This window comes from Chelmon rostratus, chromosome 2, assembly GCF_017976325.1.
Source record: "Chelmon rostratus isolate fCheRos1 chromosome 2, fCheRos1.pri, whole genome shotgun sequence".
In the NCBI taxonomy this organism is placed as follows: domain Eukaryota; kingdom Metazoa; phylum Chordata; class Actinopteri; order Chaetodontiformes; family Chaetodontidae; genus Chelmon; species Chelmon rostratus.
In genome coordinates this window covers 20,092,452-20,112,986 of record NC_055659.1, presented here as the reverse complement: position 1 = coordinate 20,112,986, position 20,535 = coordinate 20,092,452, and the positions used below count along the sequence as shown (strand labels likewise).

General features: G+C 42.0%; 1 protein-coding gene across 2 annotated transcripts in view; it reads left to right on the top strand.

Annotated features, from left to right (window-relative positions):
* The window catches only part of cpne5b (copine Vb), a 112,063-nt gene that overhangs the window by 27,878 nt on the left and 63,650 nt on the right, over positions 1–20,535 (top strand). The window contains exons 2-7 of one of the 2 annotated variants that reach the window (XM_041952486.1): positions 1,838–1,878; positions 2,271–2,317; positions 9,075–9,178; positions 10,740–10,779; positions 11,688–11,702; positions 13,633–13,709. In XM_041952486.1, the coding sequence (XP_041808420.1) occupies positions 1,838–1,878; positions 2,271–2,317; positions 9,075–9,178; positions 10,740–10,779; positions 11,688–11,702; positions 13,633–13,709 (324 nt within the window). The remainder of the gene's footprint in view (positions 1–1,837; positions 1,879–2,270; positions 2,318–9,074; positions 9,179–10,739; positions 10,780–11,687; positions 11,703–13,632; positions 13,710–20,535) is intronic. The other variant, XM_041952478.1, reaches the window with a different exon arrangement.

Here is a 20,535-nt window from a genome sequence, read left to right as displayed (position 1 = left end):
TACTTTAAGTCCTTGTTTGGAATTGCTCTTTGCACAAGAGGCCCCCCCAAAACACTCGAAACTTGAACAAAAGATCAGAAGCCAACAGCAGAGCAGGAGCCTCTGTTAAAGATTAATGCTGCGCGTGCTTCTTCCTCTTGTGTAGAATGTCTAAAGTTATATTGCCACCTACTACTGTGGTTTGTTCTATTTCCTTGAGCTATTTGCAAGGTGTTATGGGTAGCCTTTGATGCCAAGTGTGGTGGTGAGATATCTCTGAAAGGGAGAGGGGGCGGAGGGCTCAACAGTCACTTAGAAGAGTTTTGTATGTTTAATGTGAATCTTAGATGGTTTAATGCAAACAGGATTGTTCAGTTTCTAATGTAGCAGTGATATTAACAGTACGCACCGTCTGCAGAAAGTGATCAAGGACTGTGTTTAAAATGTAGTGAGAGTTTACAGTACAACTCTAAATGGGACAAAATGTGCAAAATGTATGCAGAAACAGATGATGTGATGATTTGCAAAACATTGAAAGCCCATATTTAATTGAAAATAGCGCAAAGACAACATATGCTGAAAATGAGAATTTTTTTGAAAATTATATCCTCATTTAGAATCTGATGCCAGCAACATGTTTAAAAAAAGTTGGGACAGTGGCAACAAAAGACAGGGAAAGTTGTGAAATCCTGAAAGAAAACAGCTGGTGGAGCATCTCACAGTTAATAAGGTTAACTGGCAACAGATCAGTAACATGATTTGCGATAAAAAAGAGCCTACCGGAGAGGCTGAGTCTTTCTAAAATAAAGGTGGGGAAGGCTTCACCACTCTGTGAAAGACTGTGCTGGCAACCAACTGCTGCATTGAAAACAGACACGATTCTGTCGTGGACACAGCATGGACCATGCAAAGAGGTAACTGTATATAAACCAGATTTGAGGTGAAGTGGAAAACTGTTCTGATGTGTGATGACTCAAATCGTGAAATTCCTTTTTGGGAATCGTGGACACCGCGTCCTCCAGGCTAACGAGGAGAGGGTCCACCCAGCCTTTTATCGGTGCACAGTTCAAAAGCCAGCATCTGTGATGGTATGGGGCTGCATTAATGCACATGGCACATGGGCGACCTAGACATTTATGAAGGCGCCATTAATGCTGAACCATGCATGCAGGTTCTGGAGCAACATACGCTGCCAAGAAGATAACATCTTTTTCGACTTGTCACCCATTAAAAATTAAGTTGTTCATCAGGCGAGAATGGGAAAACACCCATCCATCCATCCATTATCTATACACCGCTGAATCCTTTGCAAGGTCACGGGGGGGCTGGAGCCTATCCCAGCCGTCTCTCAGACGAAGGCAGGGGACACCCTGGGCAGGTCGCCAGCCTACCACAGGGCTACATATACAGACAAACAACCACGCACACCGCTCATTCACACCTACGGACAATTTAGAATTAATGGGAAAACATTCCACTCTGAAAATGAACAACTGCTTTCCTCAGTTCTCAAACACTTACAGAGTGCTGCTCAAAGGAGAGAGCTGTAAACATGACCCGGTCCCAACTGTTCTAACGTGTTGCTGCCATCAGATTCTAAATGAGGATATCTTTTTCAAAAACAAGGAATTTTCTCAGTTTCAACATTTGATATGTTGTCTTTGATTAAATATGAGCTTGCTGCTGTTTACGTTTTACACAGTGTCACAACCTTCTTGGAAACAGGGTTGTATATGTGCACAAAAAGTGGCTTTGCAGGGTCCACTTCAGACCTCCATGAGAGCAACTTGTCAGCACGAAGGAGAGGATCTTTGTCACTGAGTAACACTTGTTTCTGTTCTCTTTCTTCATTCTCCAGAAATCTGCTGGATAAAGACACATTTTCCAAGTCAGATCCATGTGAGTATGTGACTGAATGTTTGACTGCGCTCTTCTTGCATCCCTGTGCAGATTCTCTATTCTTTTAAAAAAAACCCCAAAACAACAACAGAAAAAACCCAGAGCTTTCAGTCGTGCTCCATTTTTCTCATTTCTTCTTCTCTTCTGGTTGCTGTTGTTTTTTTCTCTCTGTCTTTATGGATATGTTGCCCTGTGATTTGGGAAATCTTTGTTTTGCTTCGAGTGCCGTGGCTGTTTGTTCACTGTACTGGAGCTAAAACCCTCACATTGATTTCCCGTTTGGAATCTGCCTGCACTTCTCTGATTCTCTCTCTCTCTCTCTCCGCCTCTCGTTTTCTCTTTCTTTCACAACATTTCATCCCTTCCTGTCGCTGTCTGCTACTTTTTCACAGTATGCGTGCTCTATACGCAAGGTGTCGAAACCAAACAGTGGAGAGAGGTGAGTGTACAAACACACGCACACACTCACACACCCTCTTCATTAAAGCTGTTGAGCCATCAGTTGTCTGAAAATGCCAGGGAAATATTCTCTAATTGGACGCTCCGGCCAACAAAGAAAAAAGCCTCACAATGTAATGATCAATATGTTGACACTTCGGGGACTGCACAGCTCACTGGGGAGGCATTAAGGCGGATCTTTCTGAGCCTTGTTTGCTTTATGCTGTCCATACATTACTGTCCATTCCCTCTACCGATCATCTGACCAGTCTGTCCATTAATTAACGCTAATGAATGAATGAGCTGAATATTGAATTGACTCTTTACATTGCATGCCTCTCCAGCAATGAGAGAAAAGTTAAGTCAGAAGTCCAACTAAACATTTGCTATGGAAGCCACCATTTACTTGAACTAGCCACTGCAAAAGTTCTTAAATCTTAATAATAATCTTTCTTAAGGCTGGCAATATTTTACATTGTTCTTATTGCCCACAAATCTCATAAAAAGACCAAAAATGAATTGATGCTTCTAACAAGTATTTCCTGTATATCGAAAACCTGCCATAAAGCACAGCTGTTGTCCAGTGAGCCACACGTTGTTCAATCAGTATGATGAACTGTTATGTTGAGTCGGTCCTACAAACGCTACCCCCCGGTGCTGTAAATACAACAGAACAGCAAATCCATGGCTTAAACTAGATGTTTGTGACGCCCTTGTAAGGATTTACACTTGTCGGTTTTGTTGTTATAGATGATATAGAATATCACCAGCCTTATCCTTTGAAAAGTTGAGCCACAAAGTCCAAAAAGGACAAATAAAGTAGGACGTACTGTAACAACAAACAAACAACACTGGAATTCTTTTCCACCTGTGTGATTAAGTGCAGGCATAAGTAGGTTAAGTGAAACAAGTCTGAAAAAAACAAGTCTAAGCTCTGCAAAACGTTGCAAAGACAAACACAGAAAGTGTGATGCAACCAGATTTTATGCTTGACTTCTGTGCTTCGACATACAAACATGGTGTCAAATGCTACCAGCGTACTGGCTTGTTTATTCGAGCCAAGCAGGACAGGACGGGCTGGACAGGAGGCTTATGCATAACGCATACATCGGTCTGTGTATTCAGGAATAATTGCAACCTTGAATTACTGTTTGTTTCGTGCATCCCCGAAAGTTTCTGCATGTGTGTGTGTGTATGTGTGTGCATGCTTATGCACGCATTTCCATAACAAAACTACTATATGGTAGCAGTGTTTCATGTCAGCCCCCGTGTTTGACATTGTTACTCATCTCAGGGTGCAAACTGTCAACGCATGGAAGCGGCCGCAGATATTATTTTTACAGACCTGGTCCGCTGTAGATGTGTAATGGATCATAATTTAATGGATGACCCTCATCTCCTGCTTGCGTGTTTACCCGCTGGAAGCAGATGGCTGTGTGGGCTGCAGCCGAGCCGAGGACTCTATTGTTGTTGTGTGCGTCTGTGAGAAAATGTGTATGCATATGTGCATATGTGCATAAACTTAAAGCATAGGCGAGCACATATGCAAAGATCTTCCCCTCATAAAACTCTGTTCCACACTCCTGACAAAAGGCGCTTTGTCGAGACAAGCTGTTATTCCAAGTATTTCACTTTACTTTATTTGCGAGATAAAAATATACGTCACTCTGTCACACTCACTGGGTTTCTCCTAAAAATAGAAACATTTAAGGCAGCCAATACTTCTCAGAGGTAAAGCGTCACATTCATAATCATATTGTTTAGAAGTGGTGGGTGAGGATCCAGCTCCAGGTGACGCTGCGTAACACAGAACACAAGCCTCAGACAGAGCAGGTGACGCCAAACAGGTGACTCAGCGGGGACAGGATTCCCTACCACGCAGGTCAGGCTCGGGACACGTTTGATGAGGATTTCCACCTCCTCTGGTAGCCGTCGTGTCCGTCATGTTCATGCAGCTGCTGCTCTCTATTTCTGTCTTGATCCAGATGGGAGAATCTCCATCATTTCTCCAACCACGCAGGACCACAGAACTAAATCATCTGTGTGCTTTTGGGCTGCACATGGTCATTCTCCTGCACATGGTCAAGTGCTTTGCTCTAGATTTGGAAGAAAAATACTTTTAGGGTGGTTTTTACGCTTGGGCTGATTGGAGGTTTTTCCTGGTCCAGAGGCTGTTCTCCCTGAGAGTTCAGTACGTTTGATGAAGTGTGAAAGCTGTTATGTAACTTCGGCGCTCCGCAGAAAACCAGTCTCAATCTCTGTTATATGCTGGTTGCTGAACATTCACACTGTAAGTGACATACCAACTTTCTCTGTCATCATGTACAATACTTCATTAGTTGATCAGTTTACTTCAGAAATAACCAACAGTAACGACTCCCCTTCCTAAACAACAGAGAAAATGAGTCTGGGTGAAGCTCTCAGGTCATAGATGTTTACCAGGCAGCAGGCAGGGAGACTCTCTCGCTACAAACATAACCTTGAACAGTTTCAAGTATTATTGACTAATGCAACGTACATGGAGTACTGAGAGCGCTGTCAGAGAAACACTGACAAAGAGAGAAACCTGTCCTCAAACAAGTTACGTAAACACAACGTCTTCTTCTACAGTGTCGTCAAATAAAGGCAAAATGCCAAAAAATAAAGAATAAGAAGCACACTGCCCGACCACCCTCCTCTCCTTCATGTATCTGTGTTGAAAGCTTCAGCACCTCCTGTTTTTATCCAAGGAACTAATGAAGTCAGGGGTGGAATCAAACAAAGTCAGTTAAACCAAATTATTATTATTAGCATGATTTAAGGGTGATCCCCAGGAAAATCTCCTGTTGGCTGACCTTCCCAGCTGAAAAAATATCATACTTAAATTATACTTTTTCAAGAATGTACTAAGGACAGTTTGTGATGTTTTTTTTCACTTTCAAGTATACTGAGTGTACTCAAGTAGTCCATGAGTACCGCTTGAGTATACTTGAAGTGTAAATAGTTGCTAAATTGGCCAAACTTTTTACAAACTTTAAGTATGCTGAAGTCCACCAGTGAAAATCAGGATTCATGAGCATTCAAAACACACTCAAAGTGCAATTGTATTATATCACCAATGTGTTTGAAATACATTTACAAATGCAGCGAAGCGGGGGTGTGCAAGCGTGGTATTATGACCCCTATTCGCTGTTTTTGGTGGCTGCGACCTCTAGTGGCCACACTAATCATGACGTGAGCAAAGGAGGAAGTCAGGTGATGGATGGGTCAAACAAACACTTTCTGTCAGAAGGCGGAAGTCTCTGATGACCCATTTTAAGTTACATAATGTGCTCGCATGACATCACGTACGTAAAGTGACGTTCTTATTTTAACCTGTGATCTTTTCCTGAACCTGACCAAGTAGTTCAGGTGCCAACACGTAAGCAAACTGGGATCGTTTCACAACGTTAACAACGTGAAGATGAAGGCTGTCTGCGGCCTACTGTAAACTTGTCGATGATCCTCTCCTGCTGTGATATAAGTCGTTTTGGGAGTCGTTGGCAATCAACATATTCAATCTTTTAGGAAAATGTGTTGATAGGTCCTTCTTTGGCTTCCTGCCTGCTGCTAATTTACTAATACTGTTCAAGAACTCCTAGCTTTTATTGGTCCTGATAGATGAACTTGTGATATTTCTATATTTTTCCGGCTGCTTTGTTTTCTTCTTTATTTGTAATGATTGGGTCTTGAGTGGGCGTCACGAGACCTGCAATTTCAACTGTGTTCACGCCCCAAACTTGCCTCACAGCTCAGGCCTGGTCCTGGGAGCTTTAAGCGGACCTTATTAATTGTGCTTATTTGGCTTACCGCCAACAAATTTCAACCTTTGGTGTGCTGCAGCCCACGTAGCGCCCTATGTGCGCCAGTGCAGGAGGGCTGCCAGAGAGAAACGGCACACCACTTACACAAAAATGGCGAGAAGCAGTTTTTGTTTGTCAAGCCTATTCTGCTGTAGAGACTGAGCACGAGAGGAGGTGGATGGTGTTCATTTACAGTAGCTTAATGAAGATGTGGCATGACTGACCTTTTGCTGATCTTTTTCCCACTCTCTAATTTGCTCGTGGCATCACACGCAACCACATTCTGTTGGTGCTCTGTGTGTGTAAGTGTGTGTGTGTGTGTGTGTGTGTGTGTGTGTTTGTGTGTGTTTGTGTGTGTGTGTGTGTGTGTGTGGCAACACGTGTGTGAGTGTGATCTGTCGTTCCAACCTCTAACAAACTTTGGGCTTTAGCCATGGCACATGTGTCACGTGTGTTTGTCGTCGCTCGCCAACCAAAGCACTCTTAACTCTCTCTCATTCCTGGGGGCAGTTTAATATTCAGTGTATTTCTCTCTCTGTCTATTTTAAACACACCTCAGTGCTTTTCACTGAAGGCCAAACCAGAAAAAAAAGCTCAGTCGACTAAATCACACAGCCTTCATTTACCTCTCCCTGAGAACACAAGACTCCACCAACTACTGTGTGCTGAACACAGTGCATGGAGAATAAAAATCCATGTCGGCCAGAGAACTACGGGACGTTCAGATCCCCAGCTGTGGTTCCTCTGAGCTCCAGGGAAGAAGATAATGAAATCTTTGTCAGGTTTGGAACAAAAGAACCACAAAGATAATGAAGGAGTCCTGTTATTGCTCTCCTGTTATTTTTCACCACGCGTTCTTTTAGGGATGTGTTCACATTTCAGCATCAGACTCTGCAGGTCTCAACTGTAGCCGTCGCTAGCGCGAACAGTTCAATTTGCAGTGTATGTGTGTGCTAGCCATTGTGCGTGTGTGTGTGTATGTCGAGGGTGCGGGGTTCAGGGACTTCATGCCAAATTCTCGTTAGCCGGCTCCGGCAGCCCAGCAGTACCTAATGAACTCTGCAGCACGGTATTGTCTCTTCCACTCAGCAGGGAAATCACATTATGGAGCTCATCTTCGCCATCGCCCGCCTCTTTACTAACATGTGCTCGCAGCCTCATCAACACCTCGGGGTCTCCTGGAAAGGCTGGGTGGCTCGCGGACTCCACATCCACGTCCTCTCCTCTACTTCTCTCCCTCATCTGTGTTAAAATTAGATCCTCTGTGGGTTCACACAGGGAAAAATACAGCCTTAAAAAACTGAGTTCAAAGAGGTGCTCAGCATTGTGTAACAGCACAGAAGTGAATGGTTTTATTGCAGCTGTGCTCTCCTAATTGCCCACAATGTATTGCATTTGTTCTTTTTACCGTATTGATTGACACCTACGTTACCTGTCATGTACATTATGGAAAAACAACATTGACTCCGACTTGCAAATGGCTTCCTTGACATTGATTGAAAGCGTAGACTTTGCCAGCTTTTCAACTAAACAGGCCTCAAACACAGCTATAAGACATAAGGCTTCGGATTTTACATCTTTATTGTACACTGCAGGCAAAAGGGCCACAATACAGCATTACTCTGATTCCAGTTACTGCCTGAAATGAATCACCAACCCAGTAGTTGTAACCAAATAAATTTAGGATTAGGATAAAGATTAATTCATCAAGATGAATTTGATTAAGATACTTAATTAAGAGGAAAAAAAAAACATCAAATGCAACTAGAGAAGCACACATCATAAAGACTCACTAACAGCTGGAGTCAAGAGTTTGTTCTTTCTCTTTGTGAAATAAAGAGTTTAGTCTGATTTCTGACTACTTGTTGGTCTCTGAGTGCACTGACAGGGTACACACACTTCAGGCGTTCATGTTGTTGCACGCCTTGATAAAAGACGAGGAAGTAGTTGTTAAAGAATGAAAACAGAAAGCGTGAGAGAGAGGTGCAAACCCGGAGGCTGAAGGACCTTCGTGTGACGCATCGCGACGCCTTCAGGAAATATCCATCACTAATATCACGAGTTGTGGCTGTAGGTCACATATGATGACTCCCTGCACTCGCTCACCGCCTGCTGCCATCCGACTGTATTCTGTTTGTGCTTGAGCCAATCCAGTGTTTGATATAAATTACTGTATAATTTAAAAGAGAATGAAATTTTGACACTTCATTTTGATCAGATGGGGTAGTCCCAGGAGGTTTTAAATGATTTATATATCATGTACTGTATCTCGCGTTTGAAACTCTTAATCAGCTTTTCGTACAGTGTACGCATGTGGCATCGCTGGCTCTCTGCCAGCCTTTTCTCTGGCATGTTTCCCTACGTTTGGCACTTTGGGAGTGAGAATCCCACTAATTAGGATGCGTTAATCACTGCCTTTCTCCTCCTCTCTCTTCCCACTCTTTTCCCACCCCTCTTTCTGTGAAAACCTTCCACTCTAATTTCACCCCCTTTTCTCCTCCTGCTCTTCATACCTCTTTGACCGGTTCCCTTCCTCCCTCCTTTTCTCTCCAAGTCCTCCCATGTTGTTTCTCTCTGTCTCTCTCCACACGTTTTCCTCACCTCTTCCTTTATCTCCGTCTCTCTGTGAGGTTGATGAGTGAGTTATCCTGCTGTAATTAATGTGGGAGAGGAGCGAGGATCAAGGAAGCAGGAAGCACACCCCTGGTTTCTTCTGCACAGCGGCAGCAGTGTGTGAAAGCACCTCCATTAATCAGGCCTCTGTAAATTTATGTGTATGCATGTGTAATAAGCCAGAGTCTGAGAAAGGGAAGAAAGGAGCGGAAACAAAGATAAAGTGCAGGGAGATAATGGCACTAACTGTATTTGTTTATTACACAGTGTTCTGTCATCTTGCTTCTTCTCCCCTGACCTCCATCTGTCTTTCTCCTTCCACAGTTTGGTAGAACGGAGGTGATAGACAACACCCTAAACCCCGACTTTGTCCGAAAGTACATCTTGGACTACTTTTTTGAGGAGAAGCAGAACCTTCGCTTTGACCTGTGAGTGATCATCATGTCGTCTCTTCTGCCCCCTGCCCTCCTTCAGCATGATGTATGTTTCTGTTCTGTGCTGATTGAGAGCCCTGCAGTCTTGCAGTCTTAAGAAACTGGCCTCTGTAAACCCTGCCCCCAAACAACGATCGGCCAATTATAGCTTAGTAACTGTAACTAGACAAAACACCTGTCAAGCACTGGATTTGTTTCTATTAACAGTAATATGTCAAGAGTTTGGAGGTCTTTTTATTCTTTACAAAAAACCAAAACCAAAAGTGAGAGGAATGGATTAACTGTGTGTTTTAATGTGCCATGAGCATAACTAACTGGTGTAGTACCTCCAACAGAAAGTAGGAAATAGGAATCAGGAATCGTTTATTGTCATAACACAAGTTTCCAAGTGCAACAAAATTATATTCGGTTACAGTAGTGTAATGAACTGCACTAGAAAGCAAGGAAAGGGGCATGTCAGGAGCTAACGACAGGAATTTGTGCACTGGCAGGTTTTATTCCATCCAACCTCTATATTATAATGCTGGGCCTAACTAGCTTTGCCTACAGTAGACCCTTTATTTTAATGTCTTCCATCTTGATCATCATCTGGTAAGGATGCTAGATTGGAATAGATTTGGTTATTATTATTGTCACTGCACAGTACTGTACAAGTACTGAGGCTAAAGCCCAGTAAAGACCCTGTGGGGCTTAGGGACCAGTCGGCTGACGTCATGTGTAGTTTTGTGACCTATAGCTGATTTTGGTATTTCTCAAAGCATACATACATCAATATGTATCATACGTGTATATAATGTAAATGTATATAAAAATAGATGCAATTTGGCAACTCTGTCAAATGAACTTAAAAAAAAATTATAGTCAGAGAACACTGCATTATGTGCAGCCTATCAGCAGCATTTTCTTGTGTACATTTCCTCGTAATTTTAGTTCATTTGTGCCTGTTTGGGTCTGATTAATCTTCAGGCGAACGGAATCTATCGTTTAATCCTGGTACATCACATATGCTCCCTTTCCTTCACCTCACAACTATATATTCACATGCAAATCAGAGCAGGTCCACCACTCATTATTATGGAAGAGGAGAATAGGCCTTGTTGAACCCTTCCCCACATATAGTAACATCTGACAAGATCCTGTCCTCGTTTCATCTCGCCTCATTCTGAATTTTTCTGACGTTTGTCGTTTCTGAGCTCCGATGATGTCCACCCATCTCTCTGCTGTGGTTTCCAATTCAGCAAATCAAAATGATCTTATTTACTTTTATTCTGTGATCTTTCTTTTCTCTGTTCTGTATCATTTGAATTCACATTCTTCCCCAATGGCTATCATTCCCTTTCCCTTCTCTAAAATTACTCTGAGAAACACTGAGAAAAAAGCCAAAAACTAGATAAGTGTGTTTTTTTTTCTGCTCCCAGTGATGACACACCACCAGGGTTCATTTAAAATCTTGCCTTTAAGAGGCCTATCAGTCAAAATGTCCCCACTTAGATAAGAGACTCCTCTACAGTTTATGAAGTAAGATGGCTTTGCTGCTTTCATTTTGTTCTTTCAGGTACGATGTCGACTCCAAAAGCCCAGACCTGTCTAAACATGTGAGTACACATATTTTAACCTTGAACCACGGATAAATGGAGGCTGGTCCTCAGTGAAATCTGAATTATTGGCATGAATGCCTGTGAAAATGGAAAAAGTAAATATTGCTTGATGCAATATGGTGGTCAAAGTGATTTGAGATTGGCTGAACTCTTTTTTATCAGTGGTCTAATGCTGGCAATGTTTGTGGTTTTGTGTTTGTGAACGTTTTAATTTGATGTTGCCTGCTGCATGGTTTCCTCTTGATGGAATAAAGCAAACCCTTTTTATTGCCTGATCATAGAAATATCCAAATACAAATGTTTATTTTTCTCCTTCTCCTCTCCTTTTTTTTTTTGACTTTTTACACATTGTGTAATTGTGCTATGAATACGATGCAGTCTCTATCTCTATATATCTGTGACTGAGTCTTTTACAAGCGTATTGTTTTCATTTGTTCTAGTCGTAGGCATTGTGCAGTAACGTACTATACAGTCATGTAGAAAAGCTTTGACTGTGCAATGCTTTTATCCGTTAGTTTCCATTTTAAGCAATGTATTACATTGCATGATACTTTTTGTCTCACTAGCAAAAGATAAGTCGTTCTTATCCGCAAGACTGGAAACTATGGTGACAGAAAGCATTGAGAAAAGTTCAAAATAATCAGTTTTGGTGATTATTTGCGGTATTTGGATGATGAGGGTTTGCATTTTTTCATCATTAGCTTTAATTCCACCTGTGCGCTCGAGGTTATAGTCGTGACACAGCACGCTGTCTCTCCACTCTCACTCTGCCTTGCTGAGCAGCTCTCGGAGTGCTAGGTATCTGTTATAGTGCTGGGTCTTGGTATATGATGTGCTCTGTTGTTGTTGTTGTTGTTGTTATTGTCATTGCTGTTGTTGCTGCTGCTGCCCAACCTTTCTGGAAGCCCGCAGAACTCAACGTAGGTCCCAGCATCTCTCTAACTTCTGACACTGCATGGCTGCTGTCTCACATCAACCCCGCCTCCTGGAAATGACATTTATATGCAACTAATTTGGATTCATGATAACATCGTGCTAAAGTTATCACTGCCTGGATTAATGTTCAGAGTCATCATAATGTGAGACCAGAATCCAGGGTTCTAGTCCAGACTGACAAACATAACCATAAAAAACCTGAATAATGTTGTCAGTAAACATGAGTTCAGTTTCAACATATTTGCCTTGCCAGGTACCTTTATTTAACAACATTTCCTCATTATGTTAATACAAATGTAATTCGGTTGACATTATGTTTTTTCAAAGCGTATTTTGCTGTTGCTAATTAGCTGTATATAAATGTCATTTCTAGGAGCCGAGGCTCCTCACATTAGCGATCCTTTTCTCAGGAGGAAGGACGGTGTCACTGATCAGAACTAAAAACTGAGAGCCAGGCCAGCTCTGGGCGGCTCGTAGCCATCGCCGCAGTCTGCACGACACTCACAATATGCAGCGAAATATTCAGTCACATTTTTCTGCAGTTTTAGTAACACGATGAAGATGGTGAGATTTTCAAGGCTCTTCCTCGTAGCAGAGAGTGGAATCAGTGGGCATAACAGACCAGAGACTCGCTGAAATGAAACGCACGATAACCCAGTGTTGAATTATTTAGTGTGTCCTGTCTGCCAAGGCCAAAGTTAAGGAGCCTTTGCTTTGGATTGTCCCACATCCTCGCTGTGATTAGCCGAAAAAAGTCTGCTGAAGCCAAACACACAGACTGAATTTCTTTGCATCTGTCCTGTCTGATGGTCTAATGTACCAGATCAAAGCAGGGTGATACTGGGTGGCTTGTTATGACTGAAACTCTGTCACTAAAAAGCATCAATACGGTTGTGAATCATGTTAGTTATCACTGTTCATGGTGTTTGAATCATCACTCCATCTTCTCCCATTTGTTTGGTATCCACAATTCATTATAGCAGTGGTTTCCTACAGGTGGGTCGCAGTCCACAAGTGGGGTCTGTTCTGAGGGGGTCACAGTTATTTTGTCAAACAAACACACAAATTTGTATGAAATTTTACTCCTGGGACTTTTGTTTCCCTCCTTCCTACTGAGTGGAGTAAGAGCAACATGCACAGACACTGATGCCTCCCTCCTGTCAGAACTGTGGTATAGTTACAGACATGTTAGGCTGTAATTAGCGTTTTAATAACCAGAATAAACCTGAATTAGTTGTAACTGCTTTTATTACTATTTTTATCACTCTCTTACTGCAGTGCTGCTCCTGTCATGTATGCTGAAGTCCCAGATGTAATTAAGTAATTAAAGATTTAATTTTGTGACTGAGAGTTGCACAGTGGTTAGCTCGGTCTCCTCACAGCAAGAACCTCCTTGATTTAAATCCACTGACAGGCGCAGTGAATGGATAGAAACAGACTGAGTGGGTGTTAAGTTCGTGTGCTGGACTGTACATGTGGACCGTGACCTGATGTCTGAGGGAAAAGTGCGGCCCTGAGGACAGGCCTGTGGGGAACCACAGCGCAAAGCCATGCTCACCATGCACACATAGCCTTCATGGTTGTGTGGCGACATTTGAGTTCAGTTCAACAAAATTAGCATTTTACACCATAGCTGGATATGATGTCACATTGTTGGGCAGAGTTTTTTAAGCAGAAGGAGAGCACAGCGGACAGAAAGCCATCAAACAATGTCATTTGTAGTTTGTAAGCATAATATAACAAGTGTTCATGTGACACCGCAGTAATAAATGGCTTATCCCATTTTTTAACAAGATGATGAAGCAAAAACCAGCATTTCTCTTGGCTAAAAGTCTGCACCAACCTGTTCTCCCTCCCTCCTTTCCCCCTTCACTACCTCCTTTTTTCCTTCCTTCCTTCCTTCCTCCCTTCCAGGACTTCTTGGGTCAGACATTCTGCACTCTCGGGGAGATTGTTGGATCACCAGCCAGTCGACTGGAGAAACCACTGGGGTGAGTAAGACTTTCAGTCAATTTTCCCACTGCCTAAGCACCCCTGACTCCAAATGTGACTTAGCCCACTGTGCTAAGAGGGGAGTTAAGACTGAGGCCAAATGTTTTGGCTTCATTTGTCCCGAGAATTTTACAGAAGTGGACTGAAGAGGGCGTTCACTTTTTTTTGGTGGCGTATGAAAGAAAGGACACAAAACAGATAATCTGAGTGCGGGTCAAAGAGAGAGCGTGAAGAAGTGAAATCACAGGAGGACGAGGAGGAGGAAGAACAAGAGACACGTTGGTGATTTAGCAAGACACTGATCAGACAAAGAAGGAGCGGAAGGGAGGGGGAGACAACACACCCTACAGATGTTTTCCACAGATAATTATTGTCATTAAAGAAAAGGGTGAAGCGCGGAGCAAAATTACCCAAATTACTGCTCATGTCCTCCGCTTGTGCTCTCACACTGGCTGAGAAAATGTAGCTTTAATGGGGTATCCTGTAATCTGTCTTTATACATCTATCATCCATCATCATCGTGGTCGTGGTCGTCATCGGCAGCCTGCTGAGCACTTTTGTGATTCAGGTGAAGTCTTTTGAATGTTGCATGCAGTGGGACTCACTGGCTCTTAGCGCTGGTTTTGTTACCTCGGAGAACGCTAAGAGGAGTATTTGAATAATGATATTCAGCCCTGAATTGTACGACATGTTAATGTCCTCTACTGGTGTTGGTGGACATTTGGGGCGTAATTACAGTTTAAAATTATTGTGAGATGATTTTGGAGCAGAGGGAATGAATGACCTCAAGTGTTCAACATACAATATTGAAGTTTAGAGAGAGGGCCCTCATTCGTCAAACTATCATATTGTGGAAGTGGCATTGTTTGTAAAGATAATGCAGGATACTTCTCACGTAAGAGCGCTACAATATAAGCAAAGAATAATCCCTGTTGATCACAACTTGGGTCTTCTGTCTCATAAAAAAATAATAATAATAAAAGAAGAGGTTTCTGGGTAACTGCAGGGCACAGAGGCCTTGCAGAGGGGCCAGCACGCGCCTCGCAGTGAATCTCTAAAATCTCAGCTACACCTTCTGCATCTGCAGCCCCGTGTGAAAACCACGCATCTCCAAAACATCAACTTTTCATGAGCTCATGAGCTGTTTTTCAGTGGCCTTGTTTCCAGCTTCGTGACAATACATTTTCAGATAAATTGATGTTTTTTTAACAGTTCATTTCAGTGTAAAAGTGCACATGAAGCAGACCAAAAATGTGTGTTTCCCCCTACAACACAACTCCTGATGATGACACAGTCGCCAAACTGTTGCAGAAACATTTTCCAACACTCTGCGTGTGTGTGTGTTCAGAGTGGATGTGCTATTGATGTTGCTTATTTAAGGGGTCTGAAGCAGTGCAAATATAAGTGTGCCTTAAGCCTCTATATTGAGAGCATGAATGTTAATAATGTTATTACAAGTTTAATATCAAACCATTTATTTTTTAACTGAGAATTTGCATAGCATGGTTAGAAAAGGAAATAAAGCTCTTGCCAAATTATTCATTTTTAATTTGACACTCTGCAGCTGAGAGATAACTGCTTGCCAAATTTTATTCTTATGGTAGCCTTTAATCTGTCTTTAAAGGCTGTAAAAATAAAGCTCTCTTCGTGGTGGAGGACAACAACAAAAAAGTTTTGGTTTTGCTATTTTCACCCAATAGGATGCATGAAGGGCAAGCCTTCTTCTGACATGATCAACAGCCATCGAACTAGCACAGCTCTGGGGGTAGCATAGGCTGTTAGTGGTTGTCAGATATTGGGATCAGCTTCATTCTGACATGACTGTTGGATGAATGAGTGTGTGTCCTCATGTTCAAACGCTGTCAGATATCAACCTTCAGCGTGAGGACTTTAGGATCACAGGTTCATGTGAGCTGTTGATCACCAACTTTTCAAATTGTACTGGTTTGTGCAGTGTTTTGTTTTACCCTCTTTGTGGGAGAGTAACTGAGGTGGAGGAGCAACACACACGAGCGCACGCACACACACACACACACAAAGTGATGCATTGCCCTGGTAGATGTGCTACCCAGAGGAGTTTGTTTTCATGTATCTGTGGAAATGAAGAGTGATTCATGTTCCAGTGCTTGGAAATGTCAAGACATTTGTCTAAGCCGTGCTGAGCCAATGGAGGAATGTTTTAGAGCCTGTGTTTGTTTTTCATGTCTGTCTCAACCAGTCCTCTGCTCCTCTTTGCACCCGCACGCAAAACACATAAAATGGAATAAATCTGCGTCTGAGAAGTGAGTGAAGGGATCTTTGGCAGCAATAGGCTGTTGAACTATCTGTCTCTCTGACCGCCCACGCCTACCTAAATGTATGCATCAAAAATACACAACAACCTTGACTTGAGATAATATTTTTCTCTTCAACTTTTCTCTTGGTCTCTTAACATATTCTATATGTAGACTTACATTCATTTCCTGGAGACTTACCTGCACCATAACCATTACCTGCCTATAACCCTAACCTTTACTCCAACCTGAACTTAACCTTCGCCTAACCCAAACCTTAACCCAAGTCTCCACCCTAAAATTTAATGAGTTACATTACGGGGACTTGCATTTTGTCCTCATAATGAAGGGGAGTCCCTACAATGTGACTGTGTAAATTTATGTCCTCACAACTTGAGTAATGAAAGGCCACACACACACACACACACACACCTGCACTTCTTGACTTTGAGAGGACCCTCATTGACATATTGCATTCCCTCGCCCCTTTCCCTAACGCTAACCTAAACCTAACTACGACCTAACTCTTAAAACCAAGTCTGAACCCTAAAACATGCCCTTTGAAGTTGTGATGGCACACACACACACACACACACACACACACACACACACACTAGAGCTGTGCACATTTTATTAATTGATTTCATAAATCTTGCTCCATGGTTAAATGGCATATGAATGCATAAGAGTGTATTTTATTCTTGTTCCTTGTTCTCTCTTCTCTGGTTAATTGTAATGGCTTTAATCTTCCTGAAATGAGTGCTCGTTTAATTAGGCAGCAGCCGTTGTGATTTTCATTATGGAAAAAAAAGGCTCCTGAAGGGAGGGAGAGAGGGAGAGAGAGAAGGTGACATCAGTGACCATTCAGAAAGTGGCTGTGTGCTTGAGGCACATGGACATCCACACAGAGACAGAAACACAGGACAACAGTGAACAACACAACAACAAATTGGCAGGAAGCAGCAAAAAGAAGCATCAGAGTGGAAGAGAAGGAGCAGAGGACAGCAGGCAGTATTCAGTGGAAATGTTTAACACGAATGCAGTAAACATTGCATGAAGTATTCAAACCTGGGACCCATTCATTCACCACAAATCTTCACTGAAATACGCTCATGTCACACACTGTTTGTATTTAGCTGAGCAAACCAAAACAATATCTTGACGTGACTCTCAGTGGTCTTTATTCATGTGTCGTTTCTGAATGTGTGGGATAATAAAGAAGTTTTCCCACATCGCCCAGCAGCCATTTATTGTTACGGATGCTGGAGCATCAGCGCAGCCCAGAGCTCCCGATCTCAGCCGAGGCCTAGGTGTTGATTGATTTTGCCACTGCTTGTTCATTTGTGTATGTTGGCGTCACACAAAAAAAGCACATACTAATTAACATTGACTAGTAATGAATGTATCAGATTGCATGGCCTCAAAGGCTCTTGTCAGTCTTTGTTTACTGCACTGTCTTATTTACATATTCCCTTTGAGGCCACTCAAGCACACAGGAAACACACCCAAAGACACACAAACACAGGCGCCAGAGTCAGCGCAAAATAATTTGGTGTGCATGTCAGAATGTGTGTGTGTGTGTGTGTGTACATATATGCATGCATTATTATGAAAGCAGAGCACCGGTTGTACAGGGATGCTCAGAGTCGTCTCCTGTCAGAAAAGCTGTTGTGGGACAACTTCATCCGCTGCTTGACCTCTAGCGGAGTGCCTGGAACGAACAGGTGACACCGGGAAAGAGTGAATCCCAGCAACACGAACGTGTCGTCATGTGGACAGGGGATTTGTGAAACTGTTCCCCTCAAATTTATGTCACTTTGTGCTGAAAATCACCTGTTTTATTCATTCTTTTTAGTGATGTAAGTGCCCGATTTAATGGCCACAGAGGAAATCCACACTGATTTCATCAAATGGACTTCAAACAAATGTTGACAAATCACAGTTTTACTGGGATGTTACTGGAACTATGTGTTGACTACCTGGAAGGCTTAGTGGGTCACTGAGTCATGATTAATGTTATGCTATTAATGTTGTGTTTTTCCTGCTGTGACAAGTCAAAACGTCTGCTGTGAAAATTATATTGACATTTCATCAAACCTCCAGGACACACACACTCACAAACACACACACACGCACGCACGCACGCACACACACACACACACAAAGTTCATGACAATACGATGCAGCTTTTAAAAAAATTACAGGGATTTGTGCTTTGATGAAGCACATGACTTTTCCACGCCCTAAATGTTAATGAAACTAATTCATAGTGTGTGTGTGTGTGTGTGTGTGTGTGTGTGTGTGTAAGCAATAGAGAGAAAGAAACAGAAAAAAACAGCGCTTCCGCCAAACAAGACATTTGTTTCATCTGCACATCAAAGGCGCTTCGCTCTTTTATGCTCGCTTCAGATTTTACAGTCCTCTCTTGCCACGGGCCTAAAATCCATATTTCATTAAAGAGATTAAAATGATCTTGTCATTTATATTTACATAGAAAAATCATTTCAAGTGGGAGGGCAGTGACGACGCTAGCTACGCATGTGCCGATTGTTTGCTTTGCTCTTTCACATTTTCAGAAAATCTGGAAAAAAAGCGAACGCTGCTGTAATTCAAAATGGTTTTGCTATTATTATAGTATTATTGATACGTTTGAAGTAGTGTCCAATATGAATAAAGAACCAAAGAATTGTTGCAGTTATATTAGTGGCCAGATGTACAGTATAAACAATACAGACACACTAACCCATGTGTACACCATATGACTGGTATCTATAGAAACAGAAGGTGAAGTGAAAACTTCTCATGCATCCTGCATAAGCATGTTAGTTAGTGAAGTAATGCAATATACAGAATTATTCTTCTCAGTTGTTCACAAGTTGCACCGCATGTGACATTTTTCTTTGCAGTCTTCTGTAAGTACGTCCCGCTCTCGTGAACGCGATTATCTCAGGACCGCCTTGAGAGAATTTCTTAAAATTTGGCACAAACATCCACTTGGACTCATTTTTGGCTTCAACTCAAGAATTCATTCGCAAATTAGGACAAAATTTCACACAAATGTCTGATGAGATCAAATGATGAGGTGATGACATTTTAAATCCGAAAGGTCACTGTGACATCATAATGTTCTGCTAAAACACTTTTTTGGCCATTATTCAACACCACAACTCAGGAACAGAAGGGGAGATTGTGACCACACTTCACATTTGTTCAGATGCTGAATTGGTGACACTAATCTTTGGTCTCCACCTTGAAACTGGGCTGATCGTTAAGATGTTCTGTGCTGTCAGGTTGACGATGTGTGTGTCCACGCTTTACAATTTGTAGCTTCTCTGCAGCAGCATCCATGTTTGAAGCGTTGTAGTCCACCACAAGCTCATTGGTTCTGCAGATGTTGAGCTTCAGATGATTGTCGTTGCACCATGTGATGAAGCTCTCCATCAGCCCTCTGTGCTCCTCTTGAAGTACACTGGACTCATACATGTCAATATATTCATAACTTCCATTTCGCCGAATGCACTTAATACGTTTTCCTAAATTCCCTCAAAGTCTTTATGTCTACATATATTATATATGTCTGACAGACATGGATGTAAACTGCAATGTGACTGGCTGGTGGAGGCAAACGAGTGTGAGGTGCTCATTCTAGTTTAATTAGTCTGCTTTAAGTGCCTTCAATTTGACGGCATTATTTATTTTCTTCTTTCCATTTTTATGTTACGGCATTTGATAATGACTGAGATAAAACTGCTGATAATGGTTTTTAGATGCGTGTCTTATTAATTAATGATATTGCTGTATGGTTGCTTTTAATAGGCACAGCTTTACATATTTATAAGCATAACAACGGGTGGTATGGAGTTGTTTGAGGAACTGCCAAGTCAACATACACACTGGGCGAAGGTTTGTCACATAATATCACCCAGACAGTTGATTTCAGGTGTGTCTGCAGTCATCCATGGCTTTATGTGGCAGTGAAAATAAGGCTTGTGCATTTATATAGATCCTTTTTTTTTTTTTTTTTTTTTTTTTGCTTCGCTTGCCATAGCAGGGAGTAACGCATTTCCTAGCCACTTTCAGGTTTTCTGATAATGGTGGTGAAAAGGTCAGAATGCAAACAGATTCCAAGCTAATTTCCCTGCTTAATTTAAATCCATGCTTATTCCTGTAGAACAAATGACAAGCAGCACATTGGACTGCCCTCTGTGCATTAAAAAATCATTCTGCCACTTACGTATTTTTCGAATGTCTTTTTTATTCTGTGTTTATCCTCTCACAGCGGTGTTGCTTCAGGCGGCTGTATCTTCAGTGGAGAGTTTTATCAGTAATTCACAAAACAACTGATATCCACAGGTCATAGACACATACCGTTAGCACTAAGTCTAATGCAATGTGATACAAGAGTTCTGCAAGAGGCGCTACCTTTGCAAAGTTTCTGATTATACATTTATCATTACATTTGTTTGTAGCTGTTAATTCCACTCAATTTTAATTTGTCTCATATTTTGGTTTGTGCCTAAATATGCTCAAAACTAATGTTGTTTCCATCGGC